The 20312-nt window shown below is 39.0% G+C and overlaps 1 protein-coding gene across 10 annotated transcripts in view; it reads left to right on the forward strand.

Moving 5' to 3' along the window:
* Positions 1-3750: 3750 nt before the first annotated feature.
* The window catches only part of myo1b (myosin IB), a 57751-nt gene continuing 41189 nt past the window's right edge, over positions 3751-20312 (forward strand). For all 10 annotated transcript variants that reach the window (XM_032529628.1, XM_032529632.1, XM_032529630.1 and 7 more), the window contains exons 1-2: positions 3751-3845; positions 6452-6567. In XM_032529628.1, the coding sequence (XP_032385519.1) occupies positions 6479-6567 (89 nt within the window). In that variant the 5' untranslated portion in view covers positions 3751-3845; positions 6452-6478. The remainder of the gene's footprint in view (positions 3846-6451; positions 6568-20312) is intronic.

Consider the following 20312-nt stretch of genomic DNA (forward strand, 5'->3'; position numbering starts at 1 on the left):
AATAGCTGGTTTATTGGCTCCACTTTCTGAGTATTTTTGCTACTTGTGTGTTTTGCGTGCATGTGAGTGCCAGCAGGGCCTTTGACCTTTTTGGTTGAGTGAATTGTCTCTTTGCTAAAGGACAGAAAAGAAAACAACATGGTCTCAAATCTAGGGCCTGTAAATACTAGATGTACATCTGTTTTTTTTCACTTTATCCCTCGTAGCTTGACCTGGCCGAGAAATCTAGGTCAATGTCAGCAGGAAGCATAGGGTGTCTCATAATATTGGTGGTGACATGCATTGAAATCCCCAGGGTCCAGCCCACTCATCACACACAATCTCTCACTGTTTTTCTTCTTTCTGTTGAGCATGTTGGCTCTTCTAAATACAGCACTGTAATATGTAGGAATTACAGTTCAAACTCTAATTTAAAATTAACTTCTGTAATTTGTACTGTATGTGGGATCAAAACCTCCCCATACTGACATTTAAGGTGGGATCTAGTTGATTTTGTCTGGGGAGGGAAGGGTTGTTTAGTGTCAGCAGCAGGTGTTATGTTGAATTTATATTGGCAATAGAAGATGAGGACTAAAAGCAAAGAACCAGGAAACACTAGCAAAAAGTAATTAACAATGGAGTCGTTTTGTAACACAGATCCAACCATTTGAAATATGTTTTTTTTTAACACAATCTGATGTATGCATAAGGCCAGCAGTTAATGTGCCCAACTTGAATGATGTGTAATATTCCCATCTGACAAACATTCAGAGGAGGGTATTTGACCATACGTTTTACTACATCACTGATTTGTGAGATTATGATTTAAGATTAATAGCAGCTAAACCATGTGGGCACACATGTGATGCAAAAATGCATCAGTGAGATTGATAAAGCAGCGCACTTCTAATCCAGTTCTGAGAATCTAAGGTTCATACTAGAGTCACTTTGATTTAGACAGATAACATGGGTGTAGGCTACTTAAAAAAAAAAAAAAAGTGTGTACATTGAGGCAACCCACTATAAAAGTGTCTTACCAATATAGACTGGTTATTTTTTGTCATCTGTCCACCACTCGGGAAGGAGGATGTTCCCCCGAGTTTAATCAAGGCTGTCAGGTTTTTCTCTCGTTCTCCCGCTTTGGATCCAGTGCAAACAGCAGGGAGCAACTCTTATTAATGGGATTGTGTCACTGACTGGCCAGTTCCAAATCTGGGGTAGTGGGTTATCAGCTGAGGGCACGCAGCATCCAGGCACCAGACGGATGCAATATGGTGTTGGTCAGAATAGCACACGCATTTGGGCGACATGGACACATACTGTTCTCCCCCTGGTCACTAAAGGCTTCAGCATCTGGTTTCACGAGGGAGTGGGCTATGTCCTTTAAGACTCCTGTTTGTTCACACCAAAGAGTAAACTCAGCACTTTCACTGTAGCATGGCTATGCACCTCCTGCCAGGGAGAATTAAGTCTCCAGAAGCTGGTTAGTTAACTGCTTTTTAGTAATTGATTTTTACCAATATTGAATGTGGCGGCCACTGGCTAATACATTCATCAGCTGATGCTCTCAGATGACAAATATTATTAATAATAATGGCCATGACTTGTTTGTGGATTTGAGTGTATTTACATACAAGGTATATACATGTAAAATTCTTACTCTAGGGATCTATGTATAAACTAATGTAATGCTATGTTGTAGATAACCAAAACCTGGAATGTTGTAGCAAAGCACCACAGATAACATACCCTATGTTGTGAGATCACAGAGCAGGCGATTGCTGTTTCATCCCTCTGCAACTATGTAAAAAGGAAATAACTTGATTTAAAGTAGCGTTGCAGACAATCAAAGCAGCTGGTAGACATGATCCGTCGCTGGGAATGTCTTGGCACAATGCCATCAGAGCGGCACATTGCATGCACAAAGTAACAGACCTCGCTGGACCGGGTTGAAAAGTAAGTGAGTCTGAGTTGAGATGGAGCTGTTACAGCCCATTTTAAAAAGTCTTAATTGCAAAAGAACATCAATCATTTTTCAACATTCTGCCTCCTCTGTCTCAGCCCACCTTTCAAAGATTTGTTTTCACGCTGAGAGTGAGAATGAGTGGTTTTGGAACTCGAGTCTTGCCTCCCACTAAGAGCTGGGCCACTTCTTTATGGTCCAATAACATTGTGCCCTGCAGGGGAACAGAAGCCAGGGGAAAAGTGAAGTGGAAGTCTACACAGGGAATCGATTTTTTTTTTTTTTTTTTTTTTTTTTTTTTATTTCTGGAACGCCGGGGCCCTCTAAAATTGCGCTAAAAGTCTATTTTTATCCCCCAATTAGAAAATTGAATATATGGTGTTGTCCTTTTTGGGGCTACGTCCATTTTTTTCAGGTCCAACGGTTATCCTTGATCCATTTGGTTTAATCCCCAAAACAAAATTCCCCTTCCTACTTTTTTGTGGTGCTTTATCAAAAACGGGTTTAAAGTCGTCGATGCCTTTTTTTTATTTCCCCCATTGCCTCATGCGTTCACAAATTTTCCCCATATTTTCTTTTTCTGTCCCAAGCAGTGCTGTTTCTAGTTATGCAAAAACCACATCTTACTAAGAGTGCATAACAAAAATGATACTATGATCTTTAGCCGTTGGGTTTTCCAAAACGACTTGGTTTTTAGTACAGCAAACCCGTTCCTGCCCTAATGTTTTTTTTTTTATTTTTTGGCCCAAAATACGTTGGGATACTGCCCCAAAATGAGATGCAGCAACACGGGCTAAAACTGCCACCCCCACATGTTTTTGTCAGGGCACTCCCCCAACCCTTTACCACCCCAAATATTAACGCTGCTATAAAAAAGATTGGTCGGAAAAAAAAAAAAAGCCAATCCCGTTACTTTTTTCGGGGCTGTTTTTTTTAAATTTAACAATCCTGAAAGGGGAGAAATTTCCCACAGAAAATCCGAGGCACAAACAAAGTCGTCTTTATGAATAGCCTAGGGGATTTCTCACAGCCACAGGTGGATACCCAAAAAAGCCCCCCGCTCCCCCCCGGGAGTCAAACCACTGTGTCCAAAATCCATGCCGGAGTTTATTTTTTATTGGCATTTAGGATCTTATTTTTCCGATCAGAGAACGGCTCCAAAAAAATTTTTCGGGCCTCACAAATATGGACAACCGCCCAAAAATGGCCTTTTGGGGGTAATCAAGGTCATTTCTTGAACCAGCGTTTTCCCCCAAAAAAACCGTGTGTACCCCGATTCAACAAAAAAATTACGTGCATATTTTTCCTTTTAAAAATTTTTTTAAAAAAAGATTTCAAAATTGTGTTGTTTTTCATCATATTTGCTTTTTTTTTCCCCACTGTATGCGGGTCAGTTTTTGGGTGCAGGGTTGGCCCGGGCGAAATATATCCATATTTTGGAAAAAATCTCAAAAATATTGCCGCAATATTCTAGGGTTTACAATTTTGCGTAACAAATACTTTCCCCTAGATTTAGAAATAGTATCATAATGTGGGAAAAACGCCTAGTGGGGAAAAAACAAACAATAAACAGCTAAAAAAGCCATTGACTTTTGTCCATATATCAAACCCCAAAATCTAAGACGATTCTATCGTGTTTGTGTGTGTGTGTGGTGTGGCCCCGTTAAAACATTGCAGAGGTTTTTTGGGCCATAGTGGCATATAAGCAGAGTACCGTTTTAAAAGGGAATATGTATGGTATCTTTTCTTCCTCTCAATTTTTCTTTCAGGGGGACACTGCAGCCCAAAAAGGAGGTGAAAACCCCTCTGAAAAAATATTTGGGGGTTTCGACTGGTCCCCCTAAACCCCTTTGAAAACTCATTCAAACGAGAACTGGGAAACCTTTGACCACAAGAGATCTATTAATCTTACCCCGATTCATCACCCTAGCGAACTCATTTAGTAGTAGTGTACGTATTGCTTGCCCGTTTCCCAAAAAGTCTAGAGGCTTCCCCAAGGAAAAAAGTGAGGAATTTTGCCTTTTGTTTTTTTTTATTCCCTCCTTATTTTTCTGGGTCACTTGGCAAGATCGAGACCCGACCCAACCCAAACAGAAACAATCTCCCAAGGGGTGTAATGGCCTTTTTAAACGAGGCAAAATCCAGAGCTCGGGGACAAGAAGGGGGCTGGCTAACCTCTAGAAGAAAGAGGGTTCTATCCATCTACTATCATCCCTTCATCAGACATTTGGTTCTGGGCTTCGTGCTGTGCCACTCCGTGATACTTCTTCTCTGCAGGTCGGCTGCTCCCGACGTCAGCCAAGACGATTACAGCTCTGCTCTGGACCAGGGCCCGAGGGACAATGTCACCTCATATAGTGATTATTGCCTTAGTGACGTGCTATATATTTTGCTGAGATGCAGCCCACATCCCGCTGAGGAATGGGAATGATGCTTTTACATTTCAGGTCCCCGCAATTTTCTGTCCTAAACTATAAGCTCCGACGATAATATTTCCTGTGTGGTGCTGACCTAAATGTTGTGCAACTAGTTAAACATGCACAGTTGTGCCTTTTGAAAACTGTTTATTTAATATACGCTCCTCTAAAAGGTGCAAAATCATAACATGTCCCACCATTACCTAGTTTAGTCCCGGTGGCCATGAAGTGAAAGTAAAAGTGGCGCGTTCACAGAAAGGTAAAGCTTTGGAAGCAATGGAAGCTTTTTGGTGGCACAGGCTGCCCCTCAGGAATGATGACTGGGAAAAACACCAAAGCCTGTACTTATCCAATAAATCTGTGGCGTACAATCCTTGCCTGTGAATGTATTTTTCCCTCATGTGGCATCATTCTTTACGAATGGCCCCAACCCCCACCCCAAACTATCATATGACAGCTCACAGCCGAAGAAACATGGCTTTGTTTTCCAGAGGGAGAGCGCATCATGTATCCAATAACTCCGTGGATAATCAAAGGGAAAAGAAATGTCCCTGTGAACTGATGCCCTGCTTCTTATGTCACACTCTTGATCTTTTTTCTGAGCGAGATAAAATCAACGGGTGTTTCTTGCATGTTTATTCCTGAAGCTTTCTTTGTTCTCACCATAAGCTCTGCATTGTTACTTGAATGTTTAATTATCTCTCTCTTCTTTTCTTTCAAAATCAAAACTGTGGCAGGATGATCCGTACCATCTTTACGCCCAAATGGATTCCCTCAAATTGTAAAAAGCAGCTCCTTTTTTTTTTTTTTTTTTTTTTTTTTTTTTTCTCTTCTAATGGCTTTTAATGACAAAGGAAGCTATCAAGATACCTACATGTTTTGTTGCCTACATAGTTGCTGAGGTTTCAGCCCACCTGTTTAGGTTCATAAAGGTCTTTTCACATAAAGTCACAATTTTTACATAAGCCAATTTTTAATAAACAAGTCATATCTATGCTGTCTTGTACACATATTTCCAAACTGTCATGCTAAAGTGTTTTTAGGACTTTTTTTTTTTTTATATTGCTGCTGAAAAGAAACTATTAATGTAGCTGTTGGACCAGTGATGCATCCTCCACGCAGCTATAATTTTACTGACTGAACAGATGGCGTAATATAACGAGCAGGACAGCAGGTGTAGAAATGCCCCCAAAAAAGACAACCATAAATGTTTTTAGTTTTTTTTTGTCATTTTTAACGGGCTTTGTGGTTTTGGTCAAAAGAACCCCACATTATCACGTGGTACTTTGTTTACATTGCCCACGCTCCCTTTTGTTATCCGTCCTCTGCGCTTGAAAAAAGTCTTGCCTCCAATGGGCTGTTGACCAAGAGTCTGTGGGAGGCTGTGGCGTTGCCACAGGGAAGGCCATGCTCCGCTCTTGTCAGAGTGGGTTATGCAACAGCCATTACCATGGAAAGCAAAGAAAATGTTTCAGGTTGATGTTTTTGAAAGTGCTCTCAGGGTTTTGAACGTAGGAGGACGTGGAAGATGATGGCTGGTTACATTCACTTTGGGAAAAGTGATTAATACCTGTGCGAATGTTACATAAAGGTGTTATTTTTCATATGAAATGTGAAACAGAAAGCTGTGCTTTCATGTTTTGTTTGATTAAAACTCCACTGCCGATGTGTTAGATGTCTTGCATTGTAATTACATTTAATACAATTGACTAATGCCACATATAGGAAGCCAATAACTTAAAATGATTCAGTTTATTTTGAGTTGTAGGTGTTACACAAGGGGCATGTCAAACATTTGTATGGCAGCATGAATACTTGCACACATTACTAAAACCCTCATTCAGCATCTTGACCACTTTACAGTCTGTGTGTACTGCCCAGACCACAGACTCCATAAAATGTTCCTTGTTGTTGCACGTCTTTAGTTTCACTTCAGGCATTGCATGCCTCGACAGTGCATGAAGCAGTGAATTCCTCCCACCTAGACTTAGCAATGAACACCCAAATGGAGAAAAGTTGTAGGAATTGGTCTGTATTAAACACAAAATGTGGATTCCTACTAACGGTTTAGTTTTTTTCTTCTCCTTTTCAGACATACATTGGCAGTGTGGTGATCTCCATGAACCCCTACAGGGTACTGCCCATCTTCACGCCAGAAAAAGTGGAGGAGTATCGCAACAGGAACTTCTATGAACTTAGTCCACACATGTGAGTCCGCCTCCTAATTCTCCTCCAAAACCACTAATTATCTATGTAAACGTCATGTCCGGCCTAAGGCTCAAGCACTTAGTTTTGACAGTGAGGTTTCAGTTTTTTTTTTTTTGCCGTAATCAAGAACTGCTGAGGATGGCACTTCACAAAGCTTTGTTAGTTTGAATGTTTTGAGCAGGAACTGCATCTGTCCGTTGAAGATACAGTGCATTGCAAACCACTGTAAGGATGATCAATTTGGTCCCAGTGATTTAATGAAGGGGAGGAGGGAGGGGGCCTAGATCAGACGGACACTAGCTCTTGCATGGAGAGTCAGTCTGGTGCTCTTGCTGGCCATTCAGTACTGTGGCATGCCATCTGTCCATTGGCAACATTAAGTCAGCATTGCTGTGAGGCTGCCAAGAGAAAACAAAGCCCGCCACTCGTCAATTAGCCTGCTGTGTCTCTAGGCTACAGCACAACCCCTCAGAGAGACGGACTCAAAGAGCAAGAGTGCCCTTATCCCAGAACAGACATACTCCCTGCAGACAAAAGCAAGCTCCTTGGCTCTACTTTACAGCCAGCTATACAGAACTAGCATGGAACAGTTTCAGGCTGTTTTGCCCCCCTTTTCTTCATTTAGTTGTACAGTGCCTGTCTCTCCCCTCTTTTATTGTGTATACTGGTAGAGACTGCTTGTGTGTACAGGGAGGTTTTCTCCTGGTCAGCTACTTTACCGGTTTTAAAAGAAGGCATCACATTTTTTAGAAGCTGTCTCTAGTCATTTTGTTCTGTATAGTCTGCCATTTAACCAGTAGCGTGCAAAAGGCATCAGCCCACGTGTTCCCAATCTGACAATAACCAAACATGTACAGTATGTTGCTAGAAGGATATTAACGATTTAATATTGGAACGTTTAGATAACGTTGATGTTTAGCAGTGGACGAGCATTTTCAAAAATGTTCACTGATCTTGGCATTACCACGAGATGATTTAGATAGTTACCCATTTGTCCACCTCTTTGCAAGATAATTTTCATACCTAACATGAACTGAAACCAATGGCTGCATTAGAAGGAAAGTGATGAGGATTTATATGAGCTGGGCATGCAAATAAAACATTGATATGGTTCGTAAAGCTGCTAACTTAAATCTTATGACTAAAACTTGACGGACGTAATGCTCGTAGCATATGTAATCCATCACCTTTTTAAAGTGGAACCAGCTGCAATAGAATACACAAAAAAAAGAGGCATGGTCAAATAGAAAGAAGTCTGCAGACTTGGTTACGTTTGCAAAAAGAAATAATTTTCTGTTGACTGAAATGAACATCCTCTAAACATGTTGAAAATCATCTTACTCTTAGTCTGTAACTAAAGAAGATTAAGCCCTGTTTAATAGGACAGGCTCTTGTAAAAGAGCTGAAATGCAAAGGCAGATTGTTTCAACATTCTACATGAATTGATCCTAATCCTCCGGTCAGGCCATCTGGACCAAGCTGTGGGGCTTTGCATTGATTGTCCACAAATAATGTTAAACCTGTCATAGACGTCAGCACAGTTATTTTTAACTCCATGTCATTTTTAGCAAACAAAAAGACACCACAGTAATTAATTCATTAATTAATTCATGTATTCTGTCTAGAGATTTGAGCTGTCTAATTAAACGATGAGAAGAGACACAGCAATTTGTATCTGTGTTTTCAAAGCAGATAACCGTGTGACCTGTTTAGCGTCAGTTAGCACAACAACTAGCAAGGAGAAACCGCTAGCATGTTAAAGGAAAAACACATTCTTCACCTCCAAACTATTCTGTTTGTCTTGTTTCTTATAATCTAGCAAAAAAGTTACAAATGAATCATTGCACCATTGAGCTTCACTAACGTTAAGCTAACGTTAGCAACTTCACTATGTGAACAAGACCTCTATTGTAGCTTACAGCGTGTGTAAGCTAACTGCTCCTTTTTAAATTTGATGTCGCCTTTATTTCTACACAATCAATATTTGGAGTATGACTTTTTTAAATACATTAAAACGTATAAACCTAGAAACGGCTGGACAGTTGCAGTTTGGATGTTGAATTTTGACCTGACAAAGCAGAGTAGCGAGCAACTTAGCATCAATTTTAAATGCATGATGTGTCATGCCTCAAACTCAAGGCAAGTCCTTTTTTTTTCTCTTTTCCCTATAAGATAGAGCTTGTTTATCTTCACATTGATTTGGGGACGTTATTTTAATGCCACAGAAAATGCAAAGCAAGAACAGTAAATACTTCTATTAGACACACCAGTGTTCTGTAAATCAGTTTAAAAAACTAGAAAAAAAGAGTTCATGAGAATCAGCCTCACCATACTGTGCTTGTAAAGGTTTGGTCCTATATTGTTTTTTTTGTTCTTTGCTTTAGCTACAGTCAAACAGCTTTGCTGCTATACACTGCTATGTTTCAATTTTGAGCAAGACCGAGAGAAAAAAAACATACTGAGATAACATTTAAATGTTTAAATTTAAATGCGATTTTAAATTGACATTTAACAAATACAAACATGATGTTTTTTTTGGATGAATGCAACTAAATTTGATTTGAGCTTAATGCTTTCTTATGGAAGCTGAGGTGATGATGAGATGTTTTGGAATAAAACACACAGACATCCTGTGTCCACTGAGCTTTAACTGGCTGAGGGGCATTATTAGCGCACTGACTGAAGGGGATCAGTGTCGGGCTTTAATTAAGGTAACAACAGGCGGTCCGAGGAATCTTCCTCTTCCTGTCTTTGATCCCCATCAGACACTTGAACAGCATAAAGTCAACAGGTTGATCGCCGAGGTCTAGAAGTTCACCGGGGTGTTTTGATTTGCCAAAGTCCGCATCATACGTTGTATGTTGTTGCAAGAAAGATAGTGTTGTGACACGTCACATGATTGTTTGCAGAGATAATAATCTCCCAGCCTTTTTTACTGAACAACTATATTTTTAAGCATGAAGCTACTTGCTCCATTGTATTTCTCACATGACTGTCAATTTCTCTAAACAACACGCAACAGATAACTGCTCCCGGCATGCTCAAACCCCACTTCAGAACCAACACATACACACACAATGTAAATAACACTACTGTGTCAGTCAGCATCACCCACTTGGATTCTAATGTTTAAGATTTTTTATATAACCTTGTCATGGACAACAGCATGTCAGAAGGCCACAAATCTGTGTTTGTGTCTATGTAGTCAGTCCCACTGTAAAAAGCTATGCACAATGGCAACATGTCAGCTGATGGGTCAAACACATGCTGTCCCCAAAACAATCGCTGGTCCCAGAACACATAGCACAGTCTGTGCATTAAAGTTTATTCATATCTATCTTGGTGTTGTCTAAGCATCCTGGATAGTCCGTTTGCATGAGATGAAAGATCAATGTGTCTTAAGGCTATTTAAGAAGAATTAGTTTTGTAAAACTGCGTTTTAAATAAGGATGTTGCATCATTATTGGCTTATACTGTGTATGATTGGCAGTGTTTTTGTGTGTTTTGCATGAGCACAAGGTACATATAATGGGTGTGTGTGTGTGTAGGTGCTTATCTATTTCACACCTGCTCTTGTTATCCCCAGACACATAGAGTATGCATGTTTGTGTGTGTGCGCATCAGCTGGAAGGAGAACTGCACCTGTTCCTCTATCTCTAAAGTTGCCGGCAGACTGATTACCTGTGGGGTGGCAGTAGCTCAGTCCGTAGGGAGTTGGGTTGGGAACCAAAGGACTGCGGGGTTAAGTCCACATTTGGACCCAAAGTGTGCTGGTGGACTGGTAGCTGAAGAGGTTCCAGTTCACCTCCTGGTCTATTGCCCAGGCCAGAGACCAGTACAGTACATATTTCTCAATAAAGGAAAAGTCTGACTACAGATGTCTCCATACAGTGACGTTTACCAAGACTGTGACAATATAGTGTACAGAATGTAATCGGGTACATTTTCATCACCTGAATTGAAGCAAATGAGTTATCTTACAGAAAAAAACTAAGAACATGTAGATGACATTATGTTCAAATGAAGTCAGGAAATTATACCATTTGAGATCTAAATATTTTCTTTACAGAACGTTTGTAAGACATTTGATTGGTTTTCATTTGAAATATCATAATCATCAAAACAAAGATACCTGAATGTAAGAAGAAACGGCCCTGGCTGTGCATGTCTCTGGAAATGTAAATGAACTCTCCAGCTGGGTTACAGAGAGGACCACACGTGTCCATCATTTCCTCTGCCAGCCAATTTAGCAAAACGCTGTCTGCCTAGATGAGACGCCTCATAATTAACTGGCAGGTGTTTTCCTCCCCTCTTCACAAAGTTGAAGCATTAGAGATGAACTAATTGCTGGCCTTTCTCCATGCACAGCAGCATTACAGATGGCCTGAAGTCATCTTTTGTATGTCCCCTGCCACCCAAGCCAGACACAGATTGAGAAAAGTGTGTGTGTGTGCATGCTAGTCCTACGTCTCTAGTGTAGGATCATATTTCCCTAATGTTTAATGAGGTATTGAGACCCCCGATGCTCTCGGTGCTCAATACCTAGTGCCCCTAGAGCATTGGCTACAGGCGGGGCATCGCGACTGGCTAATGGAGCAATTAGGCCCTGTGCAAGGCGTATTTATCAGGGGTTTCAGCTGTGATGCACGTGGTTATGACAGCTTGACTGTGAAATCTGTGTGTACAATCTCGTCCCACGTAATGTGTATGTTCATTACGACTATGAGGTGCTTCTCATTTTTCCTGACCCTTTGACTAGACCTGTGAATGTGGCTTTTGCAGTAGTCCTTTTATTTAGCTACAGTCGATCCATTGTAGATGTACAGCTACATGCTTACTTACTACAGGCTTATAATAATAACTTCATTTATATATCCGCTTTATAAAAACTGAGTTTACAAAGTGATTTGGTAGACAAAGCAGAGCACAAGCCGGATACCTGGAAGCCAATATATAAAAAAACTATCAAACCGCTGCAAAGTTTGTGAAAGTGAATTGATGACTGTAATGTGCAACACAAAACTCCCAGTTCTGTTTATATTAGAATTCACTTAATTTATGATCAATCGGTATATGTTTTACACGCAGGATGTTGGATTAAGATAAAGGACCCATGGTAATTTACAGTGCTGTTCGTGGGTGGGGTGGACTTTGGAGCCATTTACAGCATCATAGCATCATACCTGTGTTTACCTTTCCAGTGTGGTCACATAGAACACTGATCAAGTATTAAGTAAAAGTCCAACATTGCCTATATGATATAGAGCCCGACCGATAATAGGGATTTTCCGATCTATCGGTATCGGCATTTATAATGGCCATTTTATTTTTTTAAATATTCATTCATCTGAATCAATTGATTCTGATAAATGAATATTTAAAAAATAAAAGCAGACCGTCAGCCATGTTCTGAGTGATGGCGTTGCATAGTTTGTCCACCATAATGTACTCTACAACGTCGCTGTTGGCAACACACATTTCTTTTTTGTTAATGTTTTTGTTCAAAGGACTTTAAGTTTCATATCTTAAGTTTGTATTTTGATAATTTTTTTATTTATCAGAACTTTAATATATTTTGATGTCCCTCTGTTCTGTTGTGACAAAACAAATTATTTATTTTAGTGAGAACTCATAAATAACTACAAATAATTAATGTTAGGGAAATCGGTTTGTTTTGTAACGCGTTTCTAGATTTCTTTTAAATTTTAATTTTTTTTATATACACTACCGGTCAAAAGTTTGGGGTCACTTCGAAATTTCCATTGCACTCCATTTTAGACAGAATACCAGCTGAGATCAGTTGCATTGTTTTTTTTTAACCAGGGCAGCAGTTTTCAGATTACATTATGTGCTGACATAATTGCAAATAGGTTTGCCAGTGTTTTTCTAGTTAGTTTTTAAAAATGATATCAGATTAGTAAACATAATGTGCCTTTGGATGATTGAATGAATGGTTGGTGATAATGGGTAATGTAGATATATCATTAAAGATCAGCCCCCCCACTCAGATCAGCTGCTATTCTGTCTATAATGGAGTGGTATGGAAATTTTTAAGAGACCCCAAACTTTGCACCGGTAGTGTATATCGGCATATCAGATTTTTTAAATAAATATTTGTACCTGTATTGGCTTTAAAAATCTTTCGGCCTCTAATATGATGTATAGATTTTATTCGGGCAGTTCTACCAAACACTTTGTATTGGTCAAACCTTTTTTTTAATTTTTTTTATTGTTGCAAAAATACTGCAATCCCCTACACTTTTTTTGTGGATAAATGAGTTTCCCAGGCTGAAAACTGTGACTGCAGTGTTGTTTTGCAGCAGACTCGAGTGTCAGTTAGTTGTAAAATCTCAAACCAAAGGAGAACCGACTGCAATATAGGCTCTTAATAAGAAACATGGATGTTAGTTATAGGACAGTCTTGTTGGTTGTCTTTGTGTTTGGTTTTATATGAACCATGGACAGCCGCATCTCTTGTTAACGGGTAATTTATTGTATTCTTCCTGTTATATTATCTATTACAGCTGCAGGTATTCAGTAACAAGCTTATGCCGCATGTGCACTGTTTCGGTATTATATAAGAGATTGTTTTCAAGGAGGCCTACATGTGTTGCAGACCAGAACTGTACGTAGGTAGATATGCGTGGGCACTTGTTGAAATTGCATTTGGATTCAGGTGGGCAGAGCGAGTCCTCTCCAGCATGTGTGTTGGCGTAATGGTAAGCTTTTAACTTTAGAGAGGGGGTGTGTGTGTTGTGGTGTGTGTGTGTGTGTGTGTGTGTGTGTGTGTGTGTGGTGTGTGTGTGTGTGTGTGGGGTGTGTGTGTGTGTGTGGTGTGGTGTGGTGTGTGTGGTGTTGTGTGTGTGTGTGTGGGTTTTGTGTGTGGTGTGTGTGTGTGTGGGGTGTGTGTGGGTGTGTGTTTGTGTGTGTGTGTGTGTGTGTGTGGGTGTGTGTGTGTGTGTGTGTTTTGGTGTGTGTGTGTGTGTGTGTGTGTGTTGGGGTGTGTTGTGGGTGTGTTTTGTGTGGGGTGTGTGTGTGTCACTTCTTCAACTAAAGAATAAAATCCAAATGTATTCTTTTGGAAAGAACCATATAATAATTGCTACATGGTGCGTACAGGCAGGCATACAACACTTGCACACACAGCCCGGTCTCTGTCTCCCCAAAAAGGCTATAGATCCCAGCCCTAGCAGGGTGGGTACTTAAAAATGTACTCCTATATGCCATTTGAAGTCATTGATCAACCTAATAGTTTCTTCTTCAGTATGTTGCTAATAGCTTTCCCTTGGCACTTAGGAGAGTTGTCCCATACAACATACAGTGACCTCAATGTCCATGGGGGGACATGAACCAGGGAGTCTGTCACTACACCATCAAGCTGGGAAATGCAAAATGCCAGAAACGGTGCATGTTTTATAATCCTGTATAATATAGGTGTGTAGTTCCAATAGGAGGGACCTGATGCTATTTTAAAAAAACAAAACATGTTTTTAGTAAGATTTTATTTATTTATGGGAATTGTATTTCTACCTTAGTGGTTTTACCCTTTTTTTTTGTATATTAAATTTGACAGTTTCGGTAGCGCATAGAATCTGAGATTAGACTATAGGGACAATCCTCAGCGAAAGGTTATGAATTCCTCTTGTGTTCAAAGATAATGGACCTTCCTGCTGATAGGTTAACTCAATACTGATTAAACATTGCATGCACTTTCATTTATTGCTTCTGTGAGCATAAGATTTTTTTTCATAGATCTTTTTTTATCCGTGACTATCCCAAAAGCCATTGTAAACTCTCATAACCAGAACAATGTCTATTGAGCTTTTTATCTGTGTGTACGTCTTGCATAACAACACGTGCTGGGCATACCCAAATGGAGGCAAATGGATAAGGACTCATATCAGCCGTGTAGACTATTGCTCCACTAATGAACCTTATATCTATGACAATATTAAGATAATTTAGTTCATTTTTTTTCTTCATCATCAAGAGGCACACATATTTCAAATAATTCAGTGAACGTGCTATGTACAAAAATATTTGAATTGTTGAGGTCTGGATGTTCCGTCTGGACTTGATCCGTTGTGGACCAACAATACTTGAACAAGAGCTGTTCGGACCAATCAAATTGTCAGGGCGGGCTTTATACAATGATGGACAGATGATCAACAGTAACGTAATCAACCACGTCACCAAAGAGCGCCTGGGATGAACGCGGGACTGCGCCGGCCCACCCATGTCGCCTTGCATTGCAGATGCTCATATGACTGAGGCCTGAGATCCTGTGTTCTATTAATGTATCCATAATATTATGTTATGATACATTCAAGGGATGTATGTATGCTGTAAAACCTGTAACGTCATTAGCGTTTTCCAAACTGCCGGGGCTATCGGCTAGTAGCATCAGCGGCAGCTAGAAATGAAGTTCTGTTGACAACTCTGCTTTGCTTAACATACAGTATGTCACATACTCCGTTGCTTTGATTGGTTGTTGGTCTATCAAATTGAGTGCAGAGGCATTTTCTTTCCTGGTTTGGTTGAAACACGCCCCATAATCACAGCCCAATGGAGCAGTATTTATTTTATTTCAAAAGGATCCCCATTAGCTGACGCCAAGACGACAGCTAGTCTTCCTGGGGTCCAAACAATACATCCAAAAGACAATAATACAACAAAAATTACTCACAAATATATCATATATAAATTCACAAACAAAACTGAGAATGCAAAAAATACTAACAAACTAAATAAATAAAGAATAATATAGCACATGATACAACCTCATAAAACCATCCGACAATATAATATCAAAAAAAATGTTCAAGTTTTTTTTTTTTTAAACCATTTTCCCTTTTTGCCCCGAACCCCAAAGGGGAAGATTTTTCCCAATAAAAATTTGACCAAAAACACAGTCCCTTCATCAGTGTTTGGGTATTAAAGAATGTCATATTCACCCTTTGTTAATTGAAGAAGTCTGACAATAAGTTTATTATCTAAAAATTTGGAAATCCGTTTTAAATTTCCAAATGAAAAAACTAACTTTTAACAGATTCTTTCCCTGACCCCCACCACCCAAAAATTCATGCTCTCTGAAACCCGGGTTCCAAGAAAAACCCCAAGAACCAGTCTTGCGCCTTTTTTTTGTGCAATTGAAATTTTTTTTAAAACGTTTGTCCCGAGCCCATACAACAGAAAAAATAACCAAAACCCAAAAAACCAGAAAAACAACACGCCTAAACAATTATTTTTAAAAACGTGCCATTTACGAACACTGCCAACCCCCTTACCCTTTTGAAACACTTTTTTAACAGCCCGACCATACAATGTGGTAGGCCAAGTCCCAAATTTCCCCTTTTTTCATTTGCTGAAATTTTTGCCATTTCGTATATCATTTTGGGTTATCAGATAATCATACTTAAAACCAAAATTTTAACCACATTTTTTTGAAATTTGGGACAAGTTTTGTTTTGATCCAAATACATTTGAAAATTCACGACAAAAACCGTTTAAATCGAGAACGTAGGGGCTAAAAAAGATGTATCATCAAAAACTAGTAAATTTACCTTTTACTATAAAAATACGGTATTTTTGTAAAATTGAAATAACAAAGGTAAAGGCAATTTCCCTTTGGGGAACACCACGTCCGGGATTGTACTAGAAAAAAGCACCTTTAAAAATAACTCTTTGCCCCCTCCGAAAAACCTCTTAAACCACTGATTGCAGAAAATAAAACCAAACTAAAAAGTTAAAACAAATTTCTGGTAAACACATCAAAGCACCCTGAAGTCAAAGGTATGCCCCCAAAAGCATTGAGTTTCAATAGAGTTACCAGCTACCCACTTTTGTTCTTTGCAGTGCGGGGAAAATGACCAGTCTATAAGCTGCTGAAACATCGAGAAAATTTGTTCGAAAAGTACTTTCACTTTCTCAAATACAAACTTTTTTAATATTTACTTAAAAAGGCAAGTCTAAAGGCCACATTTGAACCCAGAAAGTTGATTTTGGTTTTGGGGAAAGGGAAATTTCTTACCCTCCTTCCAAGTTTTTTGGGAAAAACCCCCCCCAACAAAAACTTTGAAAAAGTGACAGGTTTAGAAATTCCACTGTAACTTCAACACCGACATCCAGGGTTTTCTGTAACAGACCCCCCAACAGCCAGATCGCAACAACCTTTCCACCTGAAAAAAATTAACCTGATGAAATTCAAAAATGCACCTTTTACTTTCAAAACCTTTCAATAAAATCACTGATTTTAAACCCAGTTTTTTCTCGTTTTCTAAAATACACTTATAACAAAAAATATTAAAAAAATTTCAAACGTATTGGCTTAAAATAAACCCATTAAAATTTAACAAAGAATACAAGTAATTATTCCCCCGATTTCATTGATAAATTTTCCACATTCCTTACTTCGTACCCCATCTTTAATTCTCTTCTAAAATTTCTTTTTTTCCTTATTCACCTTGGTCACCGATTCCTTAAAAACAATGATTTTTGTCCAAAAGGGGAGTCAGATTAACCGCAACCTTTTTTGCCTCTTCCCTTTATTCATTTAAACTCCTTTCTCTGTAAAACCCAAGAGACTTTTTGGGTTTAACTGTAAATTCTTTTTAAAGGAGCATGCTTGTTTAAAAACTCCCTAAATTCCCTAAAAAATAAGGGGTGCATCAACATCTCAATTCCTTTTCAATTCCATTTAATATATCCAATTTTTTTTAAAAAAAAATCCTCATTAAACCCCTTAAATCTTTTATAATAATTTTGGACAGCTCTAGGAGCTTAGCTTTTTCCAGGACAGCAATACAGTTTTTGATCATAAAACCCAAATGTTACAGAAAAAGGGATTGAGACATATCAGATTATTGTAAAAGTGATCAAACATTTTTAGTTAAAAAACCTGTATGTTACAAAATTTTTCCCTCGGTTGTCCCTTTGGAAAAAAACCACAAGTGCACCCATATTTTAAGCTTTTTTTTTCAAAGGACAAATATCAACACCAACAAAATTTAATTCCCCCCAAAATTTTCTTCTTTTTTCCAGTCACCTTTTCTATCATATTAAAAAATCATTACATACTTATCCTGCATAGGGGCCCATAACAACACCCCGAATAAGGTTTCAAATGGGAAAATGTACCGTACCCTAAAACTTCAACTACATCATTAAATCTTCTCATTTTAACGAAATGATTTTATAAATGGCTCACCCCCTCCAAAACGTTCTATCATTTTGTAATTGAAAACCCCCCTAATCCCTTTTGAATTATCTATGAATTTTCCAGATATTTTTAAAAACAAAGTATTTTTATTTTTTTCAATTGTAAAAATAAAGACAGGTCTTGAATTTTATTCCTTAGACTACATATATTAATATGTGCAAGTATTAACCTTTAGGTAATTTATTTTTTCTGGTCATCTTAATTAAAGTTAAATAAATTCTAAATTATAATCTAGTAGAATATCTTATTTCCTGAGTTATTTTAACTTCATCAAGTAGGCTGCATACATATAATCATGCACACAGACACATACATATTCCCCAAACTTTAAAATTGAGTATTAAAGCTCATTAGGCCGACAACTGACTTTGTCCATCCTTGGGGTGATAATCAGTTTATCATACTTCAAACTCGCCTTATCCCCTTTCTCTCTGGCAGCTTTCATCTTCGGCCACAACTCCTTCCTCCTTAGTTGCACAGCTTCAGAGAAATCTTCGTTAATGTAGATCTTAGTGCCCTTTAATTTCTTAGCAGAAGAAAGAATTAGCTCTCTATCTTTAAGGCGAAGAAGTTTGACAACAATTTTCCTTGGCCTTCCATTCTCCTGAAACTGGCCAAGTCCTCTGAGCACGCTCAATGTCAATATTATTCCATCTAATCCCAAGTTCTTTGAGAACATCTCTCGCACCTTTTTCTCTGATTCACCCCACTTCTCTCCTTTCTCGTCAGCAATGCCATCAATTAAAATATTTGTTCTCCTGCTCTGGTTTTCAATGTAGTCCAGCTTGTTGAACATTGCATCCATTTTCTGTTTAGAAGTAGTTATGTTTGCCTCAAGTGCCCTTATTTTTGACTCAATCTCAGTGCATCCCATCTTCTCCTCTTCAAACTTTGTTTGGGTAAATTCCAAGCTAGTCTTCAGCTCCTGTACATCTCTGATAACACCATCCAATCTTTTGTTAGTTCCATCCATGATCAACTGAATGAAACATTTAAAGTTATCTTGTTGTTGCAGTAACATCTCTTTATAGATCCCTCTCTGCTGCTCCATTAATTGGGAGAGTACACTCATCGTCACAACGCCATCCTCCTCACACGAGATGTTTTAGCATTTTTAGGCGGCATAATGTGTCTTACCAGATGTCCCGGGAAGTTGATGAAAGTTGCAAATGTCGATGAAGTTGGTGAAGTTGCGAATGATGATAGTGACGGAGTTGTTTTTCAGAGTCCTAGTAGCCCAAAGCCCATCAACTTGGGCTGCAGCCCAAGCTCAGCAGATACTAGGAATATTGTCCACAAAATTGAGACACAATTTAACTGAAATACAACTTGAATCAATTAACCACTAAAATTTTGTAATACCAGGAAGGATTCAATAGATTTTTGTTGGATTCCAAGAGGCCAAGTTCTCAGACAAAACTCCTGGCAGCCATCTTGAAGTCAGTAGTCAGTATCAGTCTTATATTCAGACAAGAATCTGAGTACGACGAGGTCAGGCTAAAGGACACATGTTTTGGGTCTGAATCCTCCTTTTTAGGGTTTAATCTACTTTTTTTTGCATATTGGGCCATGCCCAGCCATACTGTTCTAAAATTGATGTATACGATGTAGAAACAACCATTTTTGATGGAGGACTGCAGCTCCTGCTGTTGTACAGCTGAAGTGCTGCTTTCACCATGCAGTTGGTGCACAGTCATGGTGGGGCAACATGTGATGGGTCACATGAAATTAAACAAGCAGTCAAAGTGATTTGTACGGATTGAGGATTCTGTTGGTTTTTGGAAATTTGGCCACACACCTCCCAAAGGGCCTGACTATTGGCCCTAAGGGCCAGGCTGGTATTACACAGAGAAACTGTAAATGCTAATGGGAATGTAATCCTCCGGACATCGTAGCGTGGTTAAGCTTGTGTCAGATAATGTCCACTGCCAAACTAGGTTTTTGCATGGGAATTTGGGCTTATACCATTTAATTTTTATTATAAAACGTTGAAAAATCGGGTCATAATAATGTTTTATTTTAAAACTGAATCCAGCGCATGTATTCTGTACCCATATTACAGCAGACATGGATATGAGCTGTTTAACTCCAGTCAAATTACATTTTAAAAGGGTTATATGTTGCCTTAAGTGATCATAACATGTGATTGATCACTGCATGCTCTTTTTTTCACTAAAGGTTGATGCTTTATTATGATAAAGGTGTATTCGTTTTTGATTGGAGCTGGTCTTTATGTTAGCCAAGGCTTTTGCAGGAACTCTGTTACAAAAAGTGAAAACAGTTGTTGAGCACAACAAGCGGACTGGCATGCGTGTCAGTCCCCAACATGCTGAGCGCAAATGAAATGCTGGCGCTGGAAGACCCGGCATTGGAATGAAAACACATCAAAGGTCACCTGATGTGTCAATCACCAGGACGAGGACAAACCAAACCGAGCCCAACTCCTTATCCCCGCAGCTTTGAAAGCAGTTTCATTTTAAATATTGTAGCATAAGAGAGGCTTTTCAGTTTTAAAGTCAATTGGGAC

The sequence above is a fragment of the Etheostoma spectabile genome, chromosome 11, assembly GCF_008692095.1.
Source record: "Etheostoma spectabile isolate EspeVRDwgs_2016 chromosome 11, UIUC_Espe_1.0, whole genome shotgun sequence".
Taxonomy (NCBI): Eukaryota; Metazoa; Chordata; class Actinopteri; order Perciformes; family Percidae; genus Etheostoma; species Etheostoma spectabile.